Genomic DNA, 23,295 nt, shown 5'->3' with positions numbered 1-23,295 from the left:
TGATCCATAATGAATTAAGCAAAGTCTTTCGGCATAAATCACATAAGAGAATATTTTGGCGACGTGTTTCGAACCAACAAATTTGGTTCCTCATGATGAACCACACTTGTTGGTTCGAAATGGGTCGCCAAAATATTCTCTTATGTGATTTCAAACGAAAGACTTTGCTTAATATTGTTTTTATTAGTTCATCCAAGACTAGATTTAAACTTAGAATCTTATGAAATATAACTCTTCATTGTCAAACCATTTACTAATTAGACTACATAGTAGATTAAATTGTTTGACAATATTATGTTTTAACATTTACCAATTAGACTACATAGTAGAATAAATTATTTGACAATATTACGGTAAACTAAATTGTTTCACAATATTATGTTTTAACATTTACCAATTAGATTACATAGTTGGATAAATTGTTTGACAATATTATAATAAAACATAATAATATATTTTTTTATTATATTATAAAATAAAAAAATTAGTAATATATAATTATTATTAACTTAACTTTATGATAAATATGGATCCCTCAAACTTCCAATTTTATGAGAAATATGGATCCCTCAAACTTCTAAGAAGGAATGAATATCTTTGCCAATTTCATCCTTTTCCATCAATTGGATAAATTTAGAATTTAGATAATTCTCCTCTCTATCAGATCAACATAAATACTTTTGTAAGTCTCCAAATATTCAACGTTCAGTTCATGCTTAGGCGTTCTTCGTACTTACCTTTTAAATGGCTCCTTAGGCCATGAAGGAACCAAAACTCTAGGAGCGGAAAGTAAAGCACATATACTGGTTTCTGGCAGAAATGCAGGCAGACAACATCATACTGTTATCGCACACAATAAGTAGTGTCTGTGGCAGAAAAAGCGAGTAATCAAGTCGAAGGAGGTCTTTCATAGGAAGCTTGGAGGAGGCAGAGCGGTAGGTTTATAATATAATCAATCGTTCTATTCTACTTGAAATGGTGGTGGCGATTGTGGTGGTATAATTAGTTTCAGAATAACATGGACGAGAATGACAGGCAATCTGAGATTTCCGAGATTGAACCTCTTTCCCCATCTGAACAACAAGGCGATGACACAAAACTAGATGCCCACCAGAACCCTGGGAGTAAATCAGAGGAAACCCTGAGAAATAGGAGGCGGCATATTCCCTCCTCCAATGGAACAAATGCATCTGAAAATGGAGATGAGAACCCCTCCATGGAAGTAAAGAATGAGGGCAGCTCCCCTAATGTTTTCATGTTCTGGGCATGCTTTGTGGGCATAGTCTCGTTGATTACTCTATTATTTCTGTTAACTTCTTCTTTTGCCGGTCCAGAGAACGAGAAAGCAGAATTCTTAAGCATGCCACCTGATTTACGCTCACATTATTTTAAGGGAAAAATGGTCAAAGTCCAGATTGGGGCAGAAGAGAAGCAATCAATCCAAGTATTTGTGAGACAAGAAGGTCCCAGAGACGCTGAAACGGTGCTTTTAGTTCATGGTTTTGGGGCAAGCTCATTCTCATTTCGTGACGTCATATCAATCCTGGCTTCCAAGGGAATTCATGCTGTTGCACTGGATCTACCGGGCTTTGGTTTCTCGGACAAGTCCAGCTTACAGACTGATAGAAGATGGGGTGGTTTGATTGGGAGGGTTAAGGATGTGTATCTTGACATAAAGGAGAAAGGGCTGTTCTGGGGATTCGATCAACTGGTGGAGACCGGGGAGATGCCTTATGTACATTATGAACCTAGAGTGACTAAAAGCTACCAGGCTTTGCAATGCGCGCCACAAGAATTGAGCCAAAGCTTGAAACAGGTAATTGACTCCTTATCTCTTGGGCCTGTTCATTTAGTAGTCCATGACACAGGATTTGAGACTGGTGCCATTTGGGCTGCAAGCAATCCTTCTTTCGTTCGAAGTATTACTCTCATTGATGCTGCCCCCCACAATCCATCTGTACCCTCGTGGGTTCTGAAGGTGCCAGGAGTGGGGGAGTTAGTGACCCATTTTCCCTTACTTCAATTGGGTCTCCTGAGAATGTGTTGTTCAAAGTCCATGGATAGATCTGCTGCAGAGGCCCATGGGATTCTCTTGAGGACTAAGAATGGCAGGAGGGCTTCTGTGGAGATCGGAAACCGGGCAAATGCAAGCTTTGACTTGAAGTCTTGGGCAGACGCTGATAGTGTGAAAGAAGTGCCTATGCAAATACTGTGGGGCAATGATTGGTCCAAGGACTGGCAGAGGGAGGGAGACCAGATCGCCAAGGTGCTTCCTCGTGCAGTTTTTGTCTCCCACAGTGGTGGAAGATGGCCTCAGGTCAGAACAAGACATCTCTCTCACTGAAATTTGATCATGCATTCTCTCTGTACCTTTTTTGTTTGAAAATGTATTTTATATTACATTAGAAATCGATATTCATGTACATAGAGATTAACATATCTAGGTGCCATAGAGCAGTCATACCATCGTCCTCACTAGATAAGCGAGTTTCTTTTTGCATTTTTAGTATATGTAATTGTTGCAGTAGGAATAAGTGGTCATGATTTCCGGGCAGTTCTAGTCTTCTACTTTCAAAGGTACAGGACACGGATGTTCTTGGCTAGGACGTAGTTCAATCCTTGTTTTTATTATTGAAATGAATGAGCACCCAACTCTGCAGATTCTTGAATTTCCTTTTATGAATTTGTCCCATTACTCGAAAGAATCATAATGAAAGCTGTGGGATGGCTTGTTGCCCGTGAATATTAAATAATTTCAGTTTCATTAACGCAGACAAGCGTAAACACAGATTCCAAAATCTAATATTTTGCGACATTAATTTATATATATTAAATTATGAGTTCTGAGGGTTAGCTCAATTGGTTTAACCATCCACCCAAGACATGTTGCCAACAAGGAGGCTTGAGGTTACGGTTTCAAATCTGGTCGAGTTTCTTGGGGTTATCAGCCACTGTTGTGGCTGGCGGTTGAGCTGCTCCCTCTGTCCAGATATTCTGAAGAAGAAAGGGGGATCCTGAGAGGTTTTCCTTGGGAATATATATATATATATATATATATAAACCTTTTGAGCCTTGCACTTCTTCCAAGTATTTGTCTCTATTATCTGATCACCAAAAGAGAAAGGTTTAGCAGCTTCCATATGCAATTTCTATCAAAAGGATTGTCAGTAAAAAATAAATGAAAATTTATTTATATGCCTACAAAATTCGTTTTTGTGAAACTGTTCGGCAACCAACGTTGTGGTTTATGAGAAACCAGCACATGCCATGCATATTTGCAGCACGCCTCTACCTTTTCTATCCCAAGTAAACACAAAGAAGCATGTCTATTGTTGGTAATTCATAAATTGGAATAAATAACTCACTGTGATTATGTATATTACTTATAATTTTAAAAGGGCTAAAAGTCTATATTATCCGGCATACATTAAGTGATAGTATGTAAAACTCAGAAATTAAAAAGGCTACCACATATAAGACATGTGCAGCCTAAGAAATTGTAATAAAAAATCAAATCTATGGGTTAAAAATATATACACACATATTGAATCATCTGTACACATGTACAATATATTGTGTGTACATTTGTATACAATTATATTGTGTGTACGTTTGTGTACAACAAATGTCATTACAAGACGCTGTTATTGCAAGACAAAGGAAAAATAATGAATAAGGTGATTAAACACAACTTTCATAGTATTCTTAGATGTCTTCGCATACTAATCAAAAGTTGCATAAATCACAATATTCACTCACATAGCAAAATAGCGAAGAAGATGATCAGAGCAAAATAATGAAAGAGAATTATGCATATTTTTTTCATGAATAAACAGAGAATACACCAATCTTTGAGGAAGCCCCTGGAACAGGGTGATAATCACACCTTTAAGTTTACACGGATAACTCTTCACTCATATGCAGTGATTCAGATTCCACACCCACTGTAACACACAATAAGAATTACTCAAGTATATCGATTCTTCCTAATTAGTTACCAGCAAGCTGAGACACTTGATCAGTAGTGAAATTTGACTATTGAGTAGAACTTAATGATATATTATAATAATAATAGTAATCCAATTTTAAGGTCACGGCCAAGCCAGACACCAAATTGGGGGACAAGGGTGTTGAAAACTGTAACTAGGTTCGGTCTTCATAATGACACGTGTAATCATGATTTTATGTAATTGATGTAAAGAAAAAAAAAATTATTTATGTTATGATGGAGTCATGGGTTTCATGCTCAAGTCTATTGAGTCAATGTCATTTGGGCATGTTACATATATATATATATATATTTAAGTCATTGTAAGAGTCAAAAGACCCTCCAGACCAAGCTCAAGCACTTCAAGCAAGTCGGCCCTCATATGAAGCATCTAGCCTACACCAAGATGACAAGTCGGCCTAGGACCAAGTCAAGTCAGCCTACAAGCTGAAGGAAGAAGCCTATATATAGGGCACTTGGCCTCATTCAAAGAGAGAGAACACACACAAGTAATTCAATAAGAAGGACAAGAAGATACCTCACATCCAAGCGAAGAAAGGAGGACAAATATCGAAGGAAGAACGAGGACATTTCAGGATTGTTTTTGGGTCATTTCGTTCACACGTGCGAAGGAAATTAGGGTTTCCTACCTGCTGCAATTTCATATCCTAAGAAGGCTAAATCAAGGCAAGAAAAGGAGCTACATTGAAGGCCGAAGTCACTAGCAAGCCAACGCTTGTTACGCGAAGGAGAAGGTGGGGCTAAGTAGCCCTAAATAGGTCACACGTGGGAAATTGCTGCCAATTGTAAGCTGCCGAAATTCTTTTGGAAATTATTTTTTGCAAACTTTGCATGTGCTCAGGGAGAGCATGGATGGTCTAGTGCATCTCAACATGTACAAACCGAGAGTTTAATCAGAGAATTCAACATGTGCCTAGGGGGAGCATGATCAATGCTCATATTCAACTATTCAAACATGGAAGTTTTCATTTTGGTCCAACCCTTTGCCCTTGATCTCAAAAGGGGAGAATATCTTGGTCCGCCCTTTGCCCTTGATGTCAAAGGGGGAGAGTATTTTGGTGTTGCTTGTTATCTCTAACAGTTTCTACAGCTTGCAGTAATCAACACCAACATGGTTGCCATCAAGTCAAGGGGGAGATTGTTGGCATTATGACGCATGTGTTGTACTTGATGGCAACCCACTTGTAGCAGAACAACTAACTTGTATATGGTAACTAGATTCATCTAGTTATGTAGATTCATAACTAGGCAAATCATAGCAATACCCATGGGCTTTTCCGCAGTCACTCAAGCTTGGAGCTATTGAAGATTGCGAAGACTAGATATGCTAGCTATTACCTCACCTTCAGGCACCTTTTGAAGGTAAGAGAGTCATTGGCTAGCATGGTATCAAGTCCACACTGACAGGTATTAAAGGAAAGGGCTACAAATGCAACTGACAAGCAAGGTTTTGAACAGGTGGAGGAGACCACTCTTGATGGTCAGTTTTGGGCACGTGTGAGGCAAGTATTGGAATTCACCAAGCCCATTTATCACATGATTCGTTTTGCAGATACAGATAAACCAGTGATTGGGGAGGTGTATGAGTAGATGGATACCATGTTGGGGCAAATAAAAGATATTGTTCAGAAAGATGATCCCAACTTGTATACACTGATTCACAATTGTGTGTGTACATGGTGGAATAAACTTAATGTTCCACTACATGCCTTGGCGTATATCCTTACGCCAAAATACTACTCTCCAACTTGGTTGGGCCAACCTGCACTTGGGGGTGGGGTTAGGGTCAAACCCCATATGGATCCAAAGGTAGCTACAGGATATATGGAAGCATTAGACAAGTTGGTACCTAACAGGGAGGAATGTGCTAATTTGCGTCTTGAATTAGGCAGATACTTCAGTTGCACTGGTTTGTTTGGTTCTTTGCATGCAATGGAAGATAGAGACAGATTTGATGCTCTCACATGATGGGAAGCATATGGTGGCATGCGACTTTTGCCAAAATTGGCAAAAAATGTTCTCTCACAGGTTGTAAATACTTCTTTTGTAGAGAGGTGTTGGAGCACTTACAACTTCATACATAATGTGAGAAGAAACAGACTCAATGAAAACCGGGCATAAAGCTTGGTTTATGTGCACTACAACTTGAGGTTGTTGAGTCATTACTGTGATCGAGCTTATGAGGATCCAACATAGAAAATTTGGGACAACCACCCAGAGGACGATAATTTGGAGGATGACACTATACATCTTGAAGAACTAGAAGCAGAACTTATGAGAGAGGAAGATGAAGCAACAACCATGCCACCCCCACCATCCAGTAGCAGTGCTCGAGTTCCAAGTCTTGCTCCTTTGTTGTCGCCGCCTCCATGTACATCCTCACATGGAGGGCATGTGCCTTCTGGTTTTGGTTGTGGGATTGTGCAGGAGGAGAATCCTAGAAGACCACCACGACCTGCTTAGAAATTAGACATTATTCATGGTGGCAAGAAGAAGATGTAGATGATAGATTTACTTGTCTTTTCTAGTTTCTAGTAGGTTTTATAATTGTTGACTCTTTCATATTTATTATGATATTTTTTGTAAACAATTTATGACAATTTAAGTTTGAAGTTTGAAGTTGGCAATTAGAACTCATTGGTAATGAATTATGAATATGATGCTTCGTGAAAGTTGAAATTTTTTTCATTTCATTTCATTTTATAACATTTCATTTCATGTTAGATATTATTTGTTGTAATGGTTACACTTACAACTACAACTTTGGTGATCAATGATGATAAATGTTATATATTGAATTTTGAAAGCTTGAAACTTTAAGATTGATGAATCACGATTCATGAGACTCAATATGTGGTATGTTACTAATGTTATGAAACCAGCTCACAAAAAGATAGAAAAGAGAGATCCACGCCTTAGAATTCAGCCTCTTCGAGGGGGCAACCTCCTTTACATTACATAAATGAACAATTCTTGGATGATACAAATGAAAATACCTCCTTTCTATATATAGGAGTCTAAGTGGTCCCAATACAATCAAAGCCTACATAACAATAATATTGTAGGGCACAACAATAACAATAGTGGGCTTCTATGTGGCACAATAGTAACAATATGGGCACTACATGGGTACATCAATATAATAAGTGGGTTGTACTAATAACAATAAGGGGTTACACTAGTAGTATAGGGGCCTAACATGCCCCTCTCCTTCAAAAAGCGTTGTCCTCAACGCTTGAGTAGTTCTTGATGCTTCTGTATAAGATTCTTGTCCTCCCATGTAGAATCTTCAGCGGGTAAGTTCTTCCACTTGATGAGATAATCTGAAATTGATCGATTTCGTAGCTGTCGGGTTCTTGTTTCTGTGACTGCTCCTGGTTCCAATATGATTTTTCTTTCCTCTTCAATTTCTGGCAATATTGTTTGAATTGGGATCTTTTGCAACTTTTGAATAAGTGGCCATACTTCTTCGTCCTTCTTCCATTCATCCCTTGCTTCGTTTATCCAATCTAGTTGGATAATATAAATAGCACAAAACAATGCTTCCGCATCCTCATCCTTGAAGAGTCTTCCCATTCGGTAAGGTCGCCATTTTTTAAGTGCATGTAGTATTGCCAACATTTCCTTCTCATAAATAGCTTGCTTGAGATGTAGCAGTAAAAATACCCAATCACCTACATCAAAACATTTTTCACTACGATGTTGATCTACCTGTTGTTTCGTTTGATTTTGCACTGAACTGGCGTTATCCTTTAAAAGTTGGAGAACTTGTTGTTGATGCTCGATGTGATCCTTCACTGCTTGAACCTTTTTCTTCTTGATATGTCCTTCTATCTCTAGAGTTTGAGGAGTGGTAATTTCTTCCAATCCTTTACAAGATGTGGTCGGATTCATTTCTTGATGCTTGATGTGGTCTTTCACTACTTGAACATTTTTCTTCTTTATATGTCCTTCTATCTTGATAGTTTGAGGAGTGGTAATTTTGAACAATGAATTACAAGATATTGTCTGATTCATTTCTTCTTTCTCTGGGGTGGGGTCCTGGCATATATCTTCTTCTTTTGTTGTTTCTTGATCCTTTTCTTCCTCCTCTTCATATTCTATGTAAAATAATTTCTTCTCAACACACTTATGACCTTTAGTGCATTTTCTATCACAATTGTAACAAAGCCCTTTTTCTCTTTTTTCTTCCAATTGTTGTGGTGTAACCCTTGTCGGTTGTGGAAGGCTAGGAGAAACAACACTTCCATCTTTATAGTTGTGAGGGATACACTTCCTGGTTTCCATAATTTTGCTTTCCACTATGTCACAAAGCCCTTTTACTCTTTCCAATTGTTGTGGTGTTGCTCTAAAGAAGGTGTTGCTCTTTGTATCCTCATAATGTGCTATCATTTCCTCCGTGAAAATGGACCACGTAACAAGTTGTTTACGAGAACAAAGCCCTTTGTACCATAAAAATTGATCTGGTTCTAAATATGAAGATGCAATACATACCTTTTGTAATAGTTGTACACCATGTAGATCAAAATATTGCTCCATCTGAAGTATTCAATTTACCGGATCCTTGCCATCAAACTTCCTCATCTTGCTTTTTCTTGATTTTAGGAGCTCAACCTTGAAACGACTGTAACTCTGTACTTTTGGATCTTTAAGTTCTGAAATTGTGACCTGTAGTAGCCCTCTGTTGCCTCTTTCCAATGCCACCAGTCTGATCCAAATTGGATTCTCCAAGAAAAAGTTATGTGAAATCTCCCACAGTGACTTTCTTTTAGACTAGTTCAGTAGAGCGAACTTGTACGACGTGCCACGAGTCACTGCTTCAACCTTTGACTCTGCAAAATACATAAAAGAAAACTACAGTCCGTCCTCTTTCTGTACCTTCTTACGAAATTTCAATCCGATGCTCAGAAATAAAGTTATGACGATTTTCCCCAGGTCACCTGTTTTGAATGTAATTCAGGAGTCTGCAAAAAAACCAACTTCCTCAGATCATATATCCGCAAATATCGCGCAAAAAGCTCTGAAATTCGGACCCAAGGTTCAGCGCGATGTCTTCTCAAATGGGTTTTTTTTGCGACTTCTGAAACGTCACAGAAAAAAAGTTATAGCGAAAATTCCACGATGACCTGTTTGGAGCAGCGAAACCCTAGAATCCAAAGCTCTGATACCAAATGTTATGAAACCAGCTCACAAAAAGATAGAAAAGAGAGATCCACGCCTTAGAATTCAGCCTCTTCGAGGGGCAACCTCCTTTACATTACATAAATGAACAATTCTTGGATGATACAAATGAAAATACCTCCTTTCTATATATAAGAGTCTAAGTGGTCCCAATACAATCAAAGCCTACATAACAATAATATTGTAGGGCACAACAATAACAATAGTGGGCTTCTATGTGGCACAATAGTAACAATATGGGCACTACATGGGTACATCAATATAATAAGTGGGTTGTACTAATAACAATAAGGGGTTACACTAGTAGTATAGGGGCCTAACAAAGATGAAGCAACAACCATGCCACCCCCACCATCCAGTAGCAGTGCTCGAGTTCCAAGTCTTGCTCCGTTGTTGTCGCCGCCTCCATGTACATCCTCACATGGAGGGCATGTGCCTTCTGGTTTTGGTTGTGGGATTGTGCAGGAGGAGAATCCTAGAAGACCACCACGACTTGCTTAGAAATTAGACATTATTCATGGTGGCAAGAGGAAGATGTAGATGATAGATTTACTTGTCTTTTCTAGTTTCTAGTAGGTTTTATAATTGTTGACTCTTTCATATTTATTATGATATTTTTTGTAAACAATTTATGACAATTTAAGTTTGAAGTTTGAAGTTGGCAATTAGAACTCATTGGTAATGAATTATGAATATGATGCTTCGTGAAAGTTGAAATTTTTTTCATTTCATTTCATTTTATAACATTTCATTTCATGTTAGATATTATTTGTTGTAATGGTTACACTTACAACTACAACTTTGGTGATCAATGATGATAAATGTTATATATTGAATTTTGAAAGCTTGAAACTTTAAGATTGATGAATCACGATTCATGAGACTCAATATGTGGTATGTTACTAACTTGTGGACGTGGTTGATGAAGATTATAACTTCTAGATGATTGTTGTTATATGATTCAATCTATGTTTTTTTATATCTAATTCATCATTCTACATGTTTTTGTTGACATATATGCATCATAATATAAGAAATATATTTATTATATAAAAAAACGCTTTGGGATTCGCTACCAAACCGGGAGCTTCTGAAAACATGTCGCTCCCACTCTCAAGTAACCTTGAGTCTGATCCTAGGAGACATTTTGAACGATCTTAAGTGGATTCTTTGTTGCTTGAGGAGATCGATTGATTTGTAAAGTTATCATCTTTGTCGTGAAGTTCCTTGAGTGAAGAACCTTTCCATTCGTCAAAAGGCTTCTTCCACTTGTAACTTTGAATAAAATTAATCCTTTCTCTTCAGGGAGCTTGGGACTTAGATCCCTTGGTGTCCTTATTCTTATTTAAATGGGAGATCTTGTTGTCTTGCTAATTTAGATCTCTTACTAATCCATCTCCCATCTCTTGCATTTGTTAATTAGTCCTAGATTTAGCATTTTGCATCATCTAACTAGCTTTGATCTAAATTGCATTTGAAATACCTCGTCTTGTTTCAATTGCTATTGATGATCTAAAATGTTTTTATATTTCTTGTTAGCAATCATTTTCCATTTATTATTTGTGTTTACATCATATAATTTCACTTATTTCATTGTCTAACTTAACTGAAGATCATTTATAAATAAACACATCTAAAGGCATAGTGGGATTTTTCTCTAATGTCTAACTGTCATCATTGCTCTTGTTTCATTGAGTGATTATTGTTGCTTCATTTATCTTTGTCATTAGCTAATAATCTTGTGCTCAAAATATATATTCATATTTGGATTGTAAGCACATTGAGATTTTATTTTGAAGCATTTTGATATCATTGAAGCATTTGCATCTTAGTCTTAGATTTGCATCTTGAAATCTACCTCCAAGCATAAGTTTGGTTGTATAGAAAGTTAGGCAAACCTTCTCCACTATTCAATCTAAGAGCTAGACCCTTACTTAATGGTTAAAACAGGTGACCTTGCAATTCTCTTGTGCACAATCTGTTGAAAAATGTAACTAGGTTTGGTCTTCATAAATGTATTTGAGTCATAATGAATTGTATTTATCAAAAGAATGAAGAAAATATTTATTATTATTATTATGACTTATTAAAGCATGGGTTTCATGCTTGGGTAATTTTGTTTTAGGTCAAAGTCCCCATTGAGGACTTCTAGGATTTATTCTAAGTCATTAGAGTCATTGTCCATTAAAAGAGACCCTTCTTGGGCTTTTGAATCATGTAAAAAGAATTAATATTGAGTCAAATATACTATTTGTCCCCTCCACACCAAGTCGGCCTCAAAGAGATCAAGTCAGCTTCAAGAAGGACAATTCAACCTCACTGGAAGGCTATATATACAAGGCAGTTCAAATTCATTTGGAGCAATTCACTCTCTCTCTCATAGTTCGATATCCAAAAGCAAGAAGCTGGGAAGTGCGAAGTTGGAAAAGAGCTGGAAAAGGGTTGGAAAAGGGTGCGAAGTTTGGAGGGAAGAAAGAAGACATCAAGATCGAAATTTTGAGCCATCTATCTCTCACTTTAGAGGGGTATCTAGGGAGATCGAAGTTTTTCTTTGAGTAGTCGAAACTGCTATGTTGCTGCTGCTGCCTGTTGCTGGGTCGAAGCTGCTACTACAAGTTGATGCTGCTAGGTCGAAGTTGCTATTGAAAGGTCATCATCTGCAAGAAGGATTGAGGGTTGACTTGATGTGGAGGAAGTCTTTGTCTAGGTCAAGAGTGTTGGACTATCTCAAGAAACTATTGAAGGAAGAATTGTTGACTGGGTTTTCCCCTAGATAGGGGTTTTTCCTTAGCTGTCCGCCTACATCTGTTGTCCTTGTGCTATTGTTTTGATAATTGCTTGATGAACTAAAAGATAAAAGAACACAAAGATAAAAGAATCACAAGTAATTATCTATATAAGAAAATATTTCTACCTTTTTGATTTTCTAACATGGTATCAAAGCTAAGGTGAAGAAGGAAAAAGGCAGTTTTGAGTATCTACTGAAAGGAGTCTAAAGGATTGAACAAGGGATCATATAAGGAGCTCTTATAAGGGAAGAAGCTCACTATCTTCAAGGACAATGTCTAACACAATAAAGAGTGAGAACAAATTGGAAGGAGCATCAAATTACAGGGCATGGAAGAAGAGAATTGACCTCATTCTTGAAAAGAACAAGGTCTTGGATTTGGTCAAAGGAAAGGTGAAGAAACCTACCGAAGAATCCAGTGATGCAGATAAAGTGAAGTTTAGAGAGTCAGAAATATTGGCTATGACACTGATGGTAGAAAGCATAAAGGACAATCTTGTCCCATACATTTCCAATATAGACCATGCTCAAGAAATGTATGAAGCCTTATCCAAATTGTTCACTATCAAGAACATCAGTCAAGTAGCAAGTCTGAAGAATGAATTAAGGACTACAAAAATGATGAAGGATGACACTGTGGCTTCCTTCTTTGTAAGGATATCTAGAATTAGAGATGAACTTCAAGCCATAGATGAAATTGTACTAGAAAAGGAGCTAGTAATTACTGCATTATTGGGATTGCCACCTACTTGGAGTTCTTTTGCTTCAGGTCTCAACAATTGGAAAGAAGCTCCTACCTTCGAGAAATTATGGAATGCTTGCAGCCAAGAAGAAATGAGAATCTCATTAGTATCCAACAATGAAGAAGAAAAGGTTTCAAATGCATACTCTGCTTCTCACAAGAAAGGAAACTTCAAGAAGTCAAAAGGGCCAAGAAGGAAGGTCGATATGTCCAAAATAGAATGCTACCAATGTCACAAAATGGGTCACTATAGAAGTGATTGTCCTGACAATCCGAAGAACAAGAAAAGAAACAGAGACCAAGCCAATGTTGCTGAAGAAGGATCTCCAAAGAAGAATAAACCCGAAGAACTGGATATAAGGGACTTACACTACTAAGTCCTTTGCTCTAAGCTTTAAATACTTCATTTTTTTTTTAATTTCTAGTATTTGTAGGTTTAACATACTTTGGAAAAACATTTTTGATTTGTTTTTATAAAGTTATAAGTATCCCTCAAGCTTGGAGGGAGCCCTCACCAACCTCCAAAGATCAGAATCTTATTACCTTTTCATTTTTTAGTTTTCCTTGTCCAAGTTTTGCTTGCATCAAATACTAATCACATTTCTATTCATATTTTCCTTGTTTAGGAAAAGATTGTTGAATACTCGAGGAACATGAAAGAAGACTTCACAAGACAAAGCATTGGAATTACAAGGTTTGTTAATAAACAAAGGTATGTCTTAAACTATAAGTTTTGCTCTCTTCATGATATTCATTCTTGATAAACTATTATTAACATTTTGTGTCTAGTTCTCTTGAATCATAAAGATTCTTGATTGGGTGATTCATCATTAGATAAATCTACCCTCCTCATATCTTTGATTACTCTTGTGGAACCCTAGAAAGGTACTTTGTGAAAACCCTAACTTAAGGGTGTATTGATGAAAATGTATGGAACCCTAGCCTACTTAGGGTTATTGTTGAAGTCTAAAGAAAATGTTTGATGCTTTGATAATGTTATGTTTGGGGTTTTGGTATGGTTATGAAAACCCTAACTTATTAGGGTTGAATAGCGATGTCTAAAATCTCAAACCTTTGAAGTATTGATAAATTAGGGTTTGCTATGTTATGCATTGAAACCCTAGATCATTAGGGTTTGGTAGGGGTATAAGCAAGACCCGTATTATGTCCTAGAAATGAAATCCTAGGTATACGTGTGTTTGTTCGATCGAAACCCTAGTTTGGTTAAGTTTGTTATATGTCTAACTTTAATATATTGATATTTGTGACTTTGGGTTTGACTAACACATGTTATGAAATGCTTGTGCATGACGATGTAATCCTAGACATGTGTTTTGACCTAATTATTGATGGTCATAATCCTAGGGTTTGGAACTAAGCCCTAGTCGATGTTTGATACTCTAGGATGATAATGTTCGTAAATTCTAGGGTTTTTGTAACTAAACCTTAGAAGAAGTTCAATTTTCTAATATATGATGACAAGTGTGGTAATCTGAGATTTATGAAAGATTGTTGAAATCTTAATTTGAGCTGTGATTGGTTTTGATTGTTGGAGCTTAGTGGCACATGTATGAAATCTAGGATCTTGCACTAAATCCTAGTAGAAATCTAGCATATGAGTTCTAAAGTTGTTAGATGCATTGTAGAACTATATTTGTTTGAATTGCTTCTAGGGTTTGCAATATATTGTAGCAAGGTATGTCATGCCTCTGGAAGAAATATTGAAGCCCTAGATATAATGAAGGTTGTTATCTTGATTGAGATGCTTGAAGTCTTGATAATGAAATCTAGGGTTTATGAAAAAACCCTAGCATGTAGTTGAAGTATAAAAGTATGTGTTTCTTGTTGTTTGTGAACCTAACTAAGTTTAGGTATTTGATGTATAAAGTTTAATGCTTCCATTATTGTATGATTCTGAAATAGTTAACTTCATGCTTCTATAGATTTGGTTGTACTTGCTATCTAAGTTGTGCAGGTACATAATCTTCAAGATGGTGAAGATGTTTGTAAGTAAAGTTGATATGATAAGCACAATGAAGAAAGTTATATGAATGATGATGGTCATAAGAAGGATGGAAGCCATGAAAGATTCTCTGATGTCATAAAAAAGAAGTTGAGCTCCCTAAGTTAAGAGGGAGCTTGGATGAAAGGAATCTCCCTAGTTAAGAGGGAGGGCATATCATAGTCATGATGGACACCTTGAAAGAAGAAATTGGAGAATGTATTTTTAGGGCTGCTGAGATAAGAAAAGCAAGATATGTTTATAGAATATGTTGTTGCATGTGAAGTAGGAAAGGAAAATGTATGATTAAGGAATCTTGTTTCAAGATTCGATTGAAAGTCCTACTGTGATAAATTGAGAAGCAACATGAAGTTGTTTGAAAGACTTCGAAGGTTTGTGTTTACTTATGTACATTTGAAAGTTTGTTACTGATTGGGGTTGTGTTTGTACAGGTAAATCTCTCAGAGGTTTGATAGCATTTTGTCAAGATACATTTGAAAGTCCTACTGTGATAAATTGAGAAGCACATGGAGTTGTTTGAAAGACTTCGAAGGTTTGTGTTTACTTATGTACATTTGAAAGTTTGTTACTGATTGGGGTTGTGTTTGTACAGGTAAATCTCTTAGAGGTTTGATAACATGCTAGTTACACAAGAGAGATTTGTTATCGATCTATTTGATCGGAAAGGATTTGTTTTTTTTTTAACCACATGGTGAATCGGTAACTGCCAGCCCTAATCTATGGGAGACCCAGGGTCAATCTTCGTAGCTGCCACTATAACACCAAGAGTACATCCAACTACTTGCAAGTCGATATACTAAGATCCTATGGTTTTAGCAAAGCAAGACTCTTGTGCCGCCAAGGCGGGGGTGGGGAATCTGCTTCTGGAGCATCCATCACAGCAGGCAGTGTACTCAATGAGATCGGAGAGGATTTGTTACTGATTGAAATAATCGGGAAGGTTAAGGCGTTGTGTGTGAGACACATTGCTTGGGAGGACATCTGGCTGACACTTTGTGTTGATGTCTAGTTCCCGAAGTAGGGAGGGTGGCGTTGGTTATGGAGCTCTGATCTCAGATACACACCTAGATCCTTGGGTTGATGGTTAGCAAGTAAGCCTGATGGTACCCAGAGAGGCTGAAAGCTTTATTCCATCTTAGTCCCACCTAGATAGATTACCCTGGTCATGAATCTAGTCCATGGCGTCGTGAGTGCCTAAACTATTGGAGGACCTTGAGGCTTGGATAGATTGCCCTGGTCAGGAATCTAGTCCATGGCATTGCAGTGCCTAAATTCTTCATGGTCATGTGTTTTGAGATCTTCCTTGTACTTGTACTTATGAATACCTCCCTAGTTAAGAGGGAGTGTTGAAAAATGTAACTAGGTTCGGTCTTCATAAACGTATTTGAGTCATAATGAATTGTATTTATCAAAAGAATGAAGAAAATATTTTTTATTATTATGACTTATTAAAGCATGGGTTTCATGCTTGGGTCATTTTGTTTTAGGTGAAAGTCCCCACTGAGGACTTCTAGGATTTATTCTAAGTCATTAGAGTCATTCTCCATTAAAAGAGACCCTTTTTGGGCTTTTGAATCATGCAAAAAGAATTAATATTGAGTCAAATATACTATTTGTCCCCTCCACACCAAGTCAGCCTCAAAGAGATCAAGTCGGCTTCAAGAAGGACAATTCGACCTCATTGGAAGGCTATATATACAAGGCAGTTCAAATTCATTTGGAGCAATTCACTCTCTCTCTCACAGTTCAATATCCAGAAGCAAGAAGCTGGGAATTGCAAAGTTGGAAAAGGGTTGGAAAAAGAGTGCGAAGTTTGGAAGGAAGAAAGAAGACATCAAGATCGAAATTTTGGGCCATCTATCTCTCACTTCATAGGGGTATCTAGGGAGATCGAAGTTTTTCTTTAACTAGTCGAAGCTGCTACTGTTGCCTATTGCTGGGTCGAAGCTGCTACTACAAGTTGATGTTGCTAGGTCGAAGTTGCTAAAGGTTATCATTTGCAAGAAGGATTGACTCTTGAGCACTGACTTGGTGTGGAGGAAGTCTTTGTCTAGGTCAAGAGTGTTGGATTATATCAAGAAACTATTGAATGAAGAATTGTTGACTGGGTTTTCCCTTAGATAGGGGTTTTGCCCTGGCTGTCTGTTGACACCTAATCCGAAACGGATGGGTGAACTGGACAGTCATCAAGAAGATGAACTGATCCGTCATATGTATGTATATAAATAATAGTTAGCTAATGAATAATATATCAGTTCTTTCTTCCGCTCATTTATTCTGGAGTTACCCTGGCCTGACATGGTATCAGAGCACAGGTCCCAGTTCCTAAAATAGTTGTAACTCCTGCCTCTGCCAGCGCTCTGTCCTCTGCGTGATTCCCTGCACCTCATTGAATCTCTGCGCATCCGTTTTTAGCTGCCTCATGAAACCTCTGTCCTGACATTCTCTGCGCATCCATGCCTCTGTCCTGAAGACTGCGCACTATACATCCGTTGAAGCGTCACTGCATTGGTAACGCCCTTCCCTCTTCCCTCACGCCGACTGGAATCATTCGAAACCCTAACATTCTAGAGGTTGTAGCTCTGCGACCAATGTTCTTCAACATCGAAGTCGGGTTACATGCATCTGTACGTTTTTGCTCAGCCGAGAGATGACAAAGAAGGTGAACACACAGTCCCTGCTCCTGGTCGGAATTCCAAATTAACGAACAGTGAGTTTTCTGAAGCTCTCCCTACCTAACGAGGATTGAGCTTCTCCTGAATAGCAACTCACGTTCTTGGAGGGTTAAAGCGTATATTTCAGCTTACAACTTTCCTTCATAGTCCTTTATGTTATATAGTTACTGGCGGGAGAATGCAAAATTATATTATATGTTTAATTAAAATGCCTGCCGCCGAGATCCTTTCAGTTATTTAGCAGATGTAGAATTGGGTATTGACTGTAGACTGGTTGTCCTCCATCGCCTTGTAACCGTGGAAGCTGGGACGTCCGCGGGTTTGATCGCGGGACCTGCCCGTGGCCCTATGAAATGATTTACCATACTTTATATCATTTTCTCCATTGCAAAAAGTATGCATACTTGTCTGTCATCTTCACTCCATTGCAAAAAGATATCTCCTTCGTCGACTCCTTCGTCGACTCCTACTCGTATAAGAAGCCCCCAATTCTGAAGTCTTCCTACGCCGTCCTCCCACGTTCATTTCTCTTTCAATTCTATTAAATTCCACTGTATTACTCTTGGGCAAGCGGTTATCTCAAAGAGCTTTTGAATATTATTGATTGTTTGTCGATTTGGTGAGGGAATGGTAAATTGTAAAGACCATTGACTTATGCAATGATTACGATTCTTCGGCTTCTCATCATCACTCGCAGTTCAAGGCATCGAGTATTGATCTCTGCATATGTAATCTTTGATTACCTTGGTAATCAAAATTTGAAAAGGTCATTTATTGTTTTTCATGACATTGCTCGGAGATGGAATGTGAAGTTTCACGAATACGCATGAAAAGGACATGGTATCAGAGGATTTAAATAGGCAGTTGCACAGTTTTTTATAATGCTGTATTGAAGCATAAAGGTATCAGAGGATTTAAATAGGCAGTTGCACAGTTTTTTATAATGCTGTATTGAAGCATAAAGGTATCAGAGGATTTAAATAGGCAGTTGCACAGTTTTTTATAATGCTGTATTGAAGCATAAAGGTATCAGAGGATTTAAATAGGCAGTTGCATAATTTTTATAATGCTGTATTGAAGCATAAAGTGATATAATATTTCAATGAAATTCTGATGCCTTCTGTCACACATTAGAGGGATTTGTAGAAAATATAGTGCATAAGGCTGTAAGGAGGTTTTCTTTTTTTTCAAGCAGAAGTATTTTTTTTTAAGAATGCATTCAATCATTTCTATGGTAGGAATAGTTCTCACTGGCAAGGAGAACTATTCTGAATGGTCCCGGATGGTAAAACACACCCTCATCTACAATGAGTTGTGGAAGGGAGTGTGTGTCGGAGAAGAAGACAAAGACCCTGTGCAGCCTACATCAGATAAAGAACTTGTCATTTGGGAAAACAAGAACAACAAAGCCTATGCATTGATCGCAGCATCTGTAAATGAAGAAGTAAGTCGTCATATTTCATCCTATTCCACTGCCTTTGAAGCTTTACAAAAGCTGAAAGAACTCTATGATTCACATTCTGCACTTGAAGTTGTTCAGCTCATGATTAAACTCTTCACTCTTGAACTGAAAAATAATGATCCCCTTGCTCTTGCATCTGAAATAAAGTCTATAATGCATGATACTAAATCCACTAAGGTTGAGCTGGATATCTCTCTTATTGCCTTTCTCAAAGCACTCTATCCTACCTACTCCAATTATCTTGAGTCTTTACAAGCAAATGGAAATCTTAAAGACATAACCTTTGAGTCTCTTGTGAAAAAGTTTGCTGAAAGAGAGAAAGCCTTTGGAAAGAAGACAGTCCCTGAATCTTCTGAAGAGACTGTTTGCCTTGCTCATAAAGAAAAGCATCCTGCTCAAGATTCTACAAGAGGAAGAGGTGGACGAAGAGGAAGAGGAAGATACTTCAGAGGCAGGGGGGGCAGACATTCTCAAGCAGAAAAGGCAGATCTGCATTGCATTCGCTGCAAACGAAATGGATCACATGATGCTTCTACATGCAAGCTACCATGGGACAAGATTGAGCAGAAAAGAAATCAGCAGAAAGGTAAAACTGATGACACAGACAAAGGTAAAGCACCTGAATCCGCTCACTATATTGAGGCACAATGTAACATTGGAGTAAATGAAGACTTGTTTAATGCTTCACTTGCTTCTTCGAAAAATGACTGGTTGCTTGATTCAGGAGCAACCTGTCATATGACTCATAGGAAAGATTTTTTTGAAGATTTCACTGACAATGTTGATGGAGCAGTATACTTTGCAGATCAGTCAAAAATCAAGCCATCAGGGCTTGGCACAGTCAGGCTTAAACTGCCTGGTCTTCCAGACTTTCTTCTGGACCATGTTCTATATCTCCCACAGCTCAAGAGAAACTTGCTGTCCCTGGTCCACATCCGCCAGCAAGGTCACTCCATTCATATGTTTGATGGCAAGCTTGAGGTAAGAAAGGCATCTGACCACTCACTTGTCATGAGGGGTATAGAAGAAGAAAGACTTCTTAAACTGCAAGGAACTTCTGCTCATGCACAATATTTCTCATATATTTCTCATCATGAAGAAGGTACACTTCCATCAAGTTTATTATGGCATGCTAGATTTGGACATTTAAACTATGATAGTCTCCGCTTGTTGAAGAAAAATGGTGTTGCTGGTTTGCCTACAATTCCTAGAAAACATAAGCAATGTGATGCTTGCATTCTAGGAAAGCATAGCAAACAGTCTTTTCATGATTCACATTCAAGAGCACATAGGAAGCTTGAACTCATTCATTCAGATTTATGTGGTCCAATGCATGTTCCTTCTGCAAATGGAAATAAATATATCATGACATTTATTGATAATTACACCAGAATGTGTTGGGTTTATTTATTGAAGAACAAATTTGATGCTTTTCAAACATTCAAGAATTTTCATAAGTGGATTGAAAATGATGCACAATCTCATATTGGGTCTATTCGCACTGATAATGGAAAAGAATATACATCAAATGAATTTGAAAACTATCTTCGCCAACATGGGATCAAACATCAAACAACTGTGCCTTATAATCCTCAACAGAATGGTGTAGCTGAAAGAATCAACAGAACAATTTTGAATATGGTACGATCCATGCTTTTCTTCAAAAATATAAAGACAATGTTTTGGGCTGATGCTGTTCTATGTGCTGCATATATAAAGAATAGATGTCCATCTAGTGCTATAAGAAACAAAACTCCTTATGAATTGTGGTATGGACATGTTCCTTCGGTAAAACATCTCAGGATCTTTGGTTCCACCTGTTATGCTTTAATACCAAAGGTACATAGAAACAAACTTGGTGCTAGAAGTCGTAAGTGTATCTTCCTGGGGTATTCAAACACATCTAAAGCATACCGCCTCTATGATGAAGTAAATAAAAAGTTTGTTTTATCTAGAGATGTCATTTTTCTTGAATCATCCAAATCTGAAAGTGTTGTTGAGCGGCAACTTGATCGCTTGGATAGATTCACAAAACCGAAATCATTTCAAGAGTTTGATAATCAGATTCCACATCTTGAAGGGGGATTCCTATACTAGATCAACATGTCGAATCTTCTTCTGAAGAACAATCTCCCCTGCATGACACTCCAACAACGGATGATGTTTTAAGTGATGTAATTGATAGAATTGGGAGACTTAATCTTGATTCAGACCCAACTCAATCAACAGAGCAGCCTGGACCATCTCAGAAAGGTCCCCCAAAGTGGCTGACAAAGACACTTGAAAGTGTTCATCCTGATGAAATTGGAAAAACAGGAACCAGAAATACAAACCGACAAGATGGAGGTGATGTAGATAACTCTAATTCACCTGTTGATATGGATGTTACTTATGATTGTGAATTGAACTTGTCTACAGATTTTGAACCAACTTCCTTCAAAGAAGCTGCTTCTCATGATGAATGGAAAGAAGCGATGCAGAAGGAGTATGATGCCCTCATAAAGAATGGCACTTGGAAGCTGGTTGATCCTCCATTTGGAACCAAACTAATTGGCTGCAAGTGGGTCTACAAGAACAAGTACAAAGCTGATGGCTCACTTGACAAGCACAAAGCTAGGCTTGTGGCAAAAGGTTTTGCACAGAAGTAAGGGGTCGATTATGAGGAAACTTTTGCCCCCACAGCAAAATGGGCCACCATCCGGACACTCTTTGCACTAGCTGCTCAAAACGGTTGGAAAGTCCATCAAATGGATGTAAAAACTGCATTCTTGAATGGAGATCTAAAAGAGAATGTTTTTATGTCCCAGCCTGAAGGATTTGCTGTGAAAGGACATGAACATAAAGTATGCAAACTTGTGAAGTCCTTGTATGGCCTCAAACAAGCACCACGAGCCTGGTATGAAAAACTAACTGAGCATCTTCTGAAACTCAACTTCAATCATTTTGATCTTGATGATGCAACTTTATTTGTCAAGAAAATTGGCAGAACAGTTGTATATCTTGTGGTATATGTAGATGATCTTTTAATGACAGGGAACAATGAAAGCTATATTGCATCCATAAAGAAAGAATTAGGAAATTTTTTTGAAATGACTGATTTGTGCTATGTTCATTACTATCTTGGCATTGAAGTAACCCAACATCCAAAGTCCATATTTCTTTCTCTAAAGAAATACATTGGAGATTTGTTAAACAGATTTGGCATGACAGAGTGCAATCCTCTTTCTACTCCAATGGAACAAAACTTGAAGCTCACATCTATTGAAGGAAAGGAATTTGAGGATGCAACAAAGTATAGACAGCTTGTAGGAAGTCTCATCTACCTCACTACTACCAGACCAGACATTTCATTTGCTGTTGGAATCCTCTCCAGGTTTATGCAAAAGCCTTGTGAGGGACATTGGTTTGCTGCAAAAAGAGTTCTAAGGTACTTGAAGGGAACTCAAGACCTTGGAATCAAGTATACACAGGTGGACGACTTCAACTTGATTGGATACTCTGATTCAGACTTCGATGGAGACAAAGAAACTGGGGTATCTACTTCAGGATATGCTATGAGTCTTGGATCAGGAGCTGTCTCCTGGAGATCACGCAAACAATCAGTACCAGCAGATTCCACAACAGAAGCAGAATATGTGGCAGCATCTGAAGCAACGAAAGAAATTGTGTGGCTCAGGAAAATTCTTGAAGACTTGCAGGTAAAACAAATACAATCAACTCCACTCATGATTGATAACACCTCTGCAATAAAGTTGGCCAAGAACCCAAAGTTCCATGATCGTACTAAGCACATCAATACTAAATATCATCTGATCCGACATAATGTTGAGGCCAAAACAATCCATCTCCGTCATTGTTCCACAAACGAGCAAATTGCAGACATCTTCACCAAAGCGCTTGGAAGAGAAAAGCTTGAAAGATTCAGAACGATGCTTGGACTCACCAACATCCCTTCAGATTAAGGGGGGGAATGTTGACACCTAATCCGAAACGGATGGGTGAATTGGACAGTCATCAAGAAGATGAACTGATCCGTCATATGTATGTATATAAATAATAGTTAGCTAATGATAATATATCAGTTCTTTCTTCCGCTCATTTATTCTGGAGTTACCCTGGCCTGACACTGTCCACCTACATCTGTTGTCCTTGTGCTATTGTTTTGATAATTGCTTGATGAACTAAAAGATAAAAGAAGAACATAAAGATAAAAGAATCACAAGTAATCATCTATATAATAAAATCTTTCTGCCTTTCTGATTTGCTAACACAATCCCTTGTAGGAACAAATGCACTTGGGTCATTAGAAGTCTTGGGTAGGTATCGTTAATGAGGCCTTAGCCTCCTTCCCCAACACTTCTTTCTACAACGTTGTTTAAGACTAGTTTCTGACAATTGAGGAGAAGGCTTTCACG

General features: G+C 37.9%; 1 protein-coding gene across 1 annotated transcript in view; it reads left to right on the top strand.

Moving 5' to 3' along the window:
- Positions 1-638: 638 nt before the first annotated feature.
- The window catches only part of AXR4 (alpha/beta-Hydrolases superfamily protein), an 81,212-nt gene continuing 58,555 nt past the window's right edge, over positions 639-23,295 (top strand). Inside the window, exon 1 of the mRNA XM_089379746.1 lies at positions 639-2,317. Coding sequence (XP_089235872.1) covers positions 1,019-2,317 — 1,299 coding nt within the window. The 5' untranslated portion in view covers positions 639-1,018. The remainder of the gene's footprint in view (positions 2,318-23,295) is intronic.

This window comes from Pinus tabuliformis, chromosome J (assembly GCF_031772625.1).
Source record: "Pinus tabuliformis cultivar Carrire ecotype Pingquan chromosome J, CPIR1, whole genome shotgun sequence".
Classification (NCBI taxonomy): domain Eukaryota; kingdom Viridiplantae; phylum Streptophyta; class Pinopsida; order Pinales; family Pinaceae; genus Pinus; species Pinus tabuliformis.
Note: the sequence above shows the minus strand (reverse complement) of the source record. Positions and strands in the feature narration are given on the sequence as shown.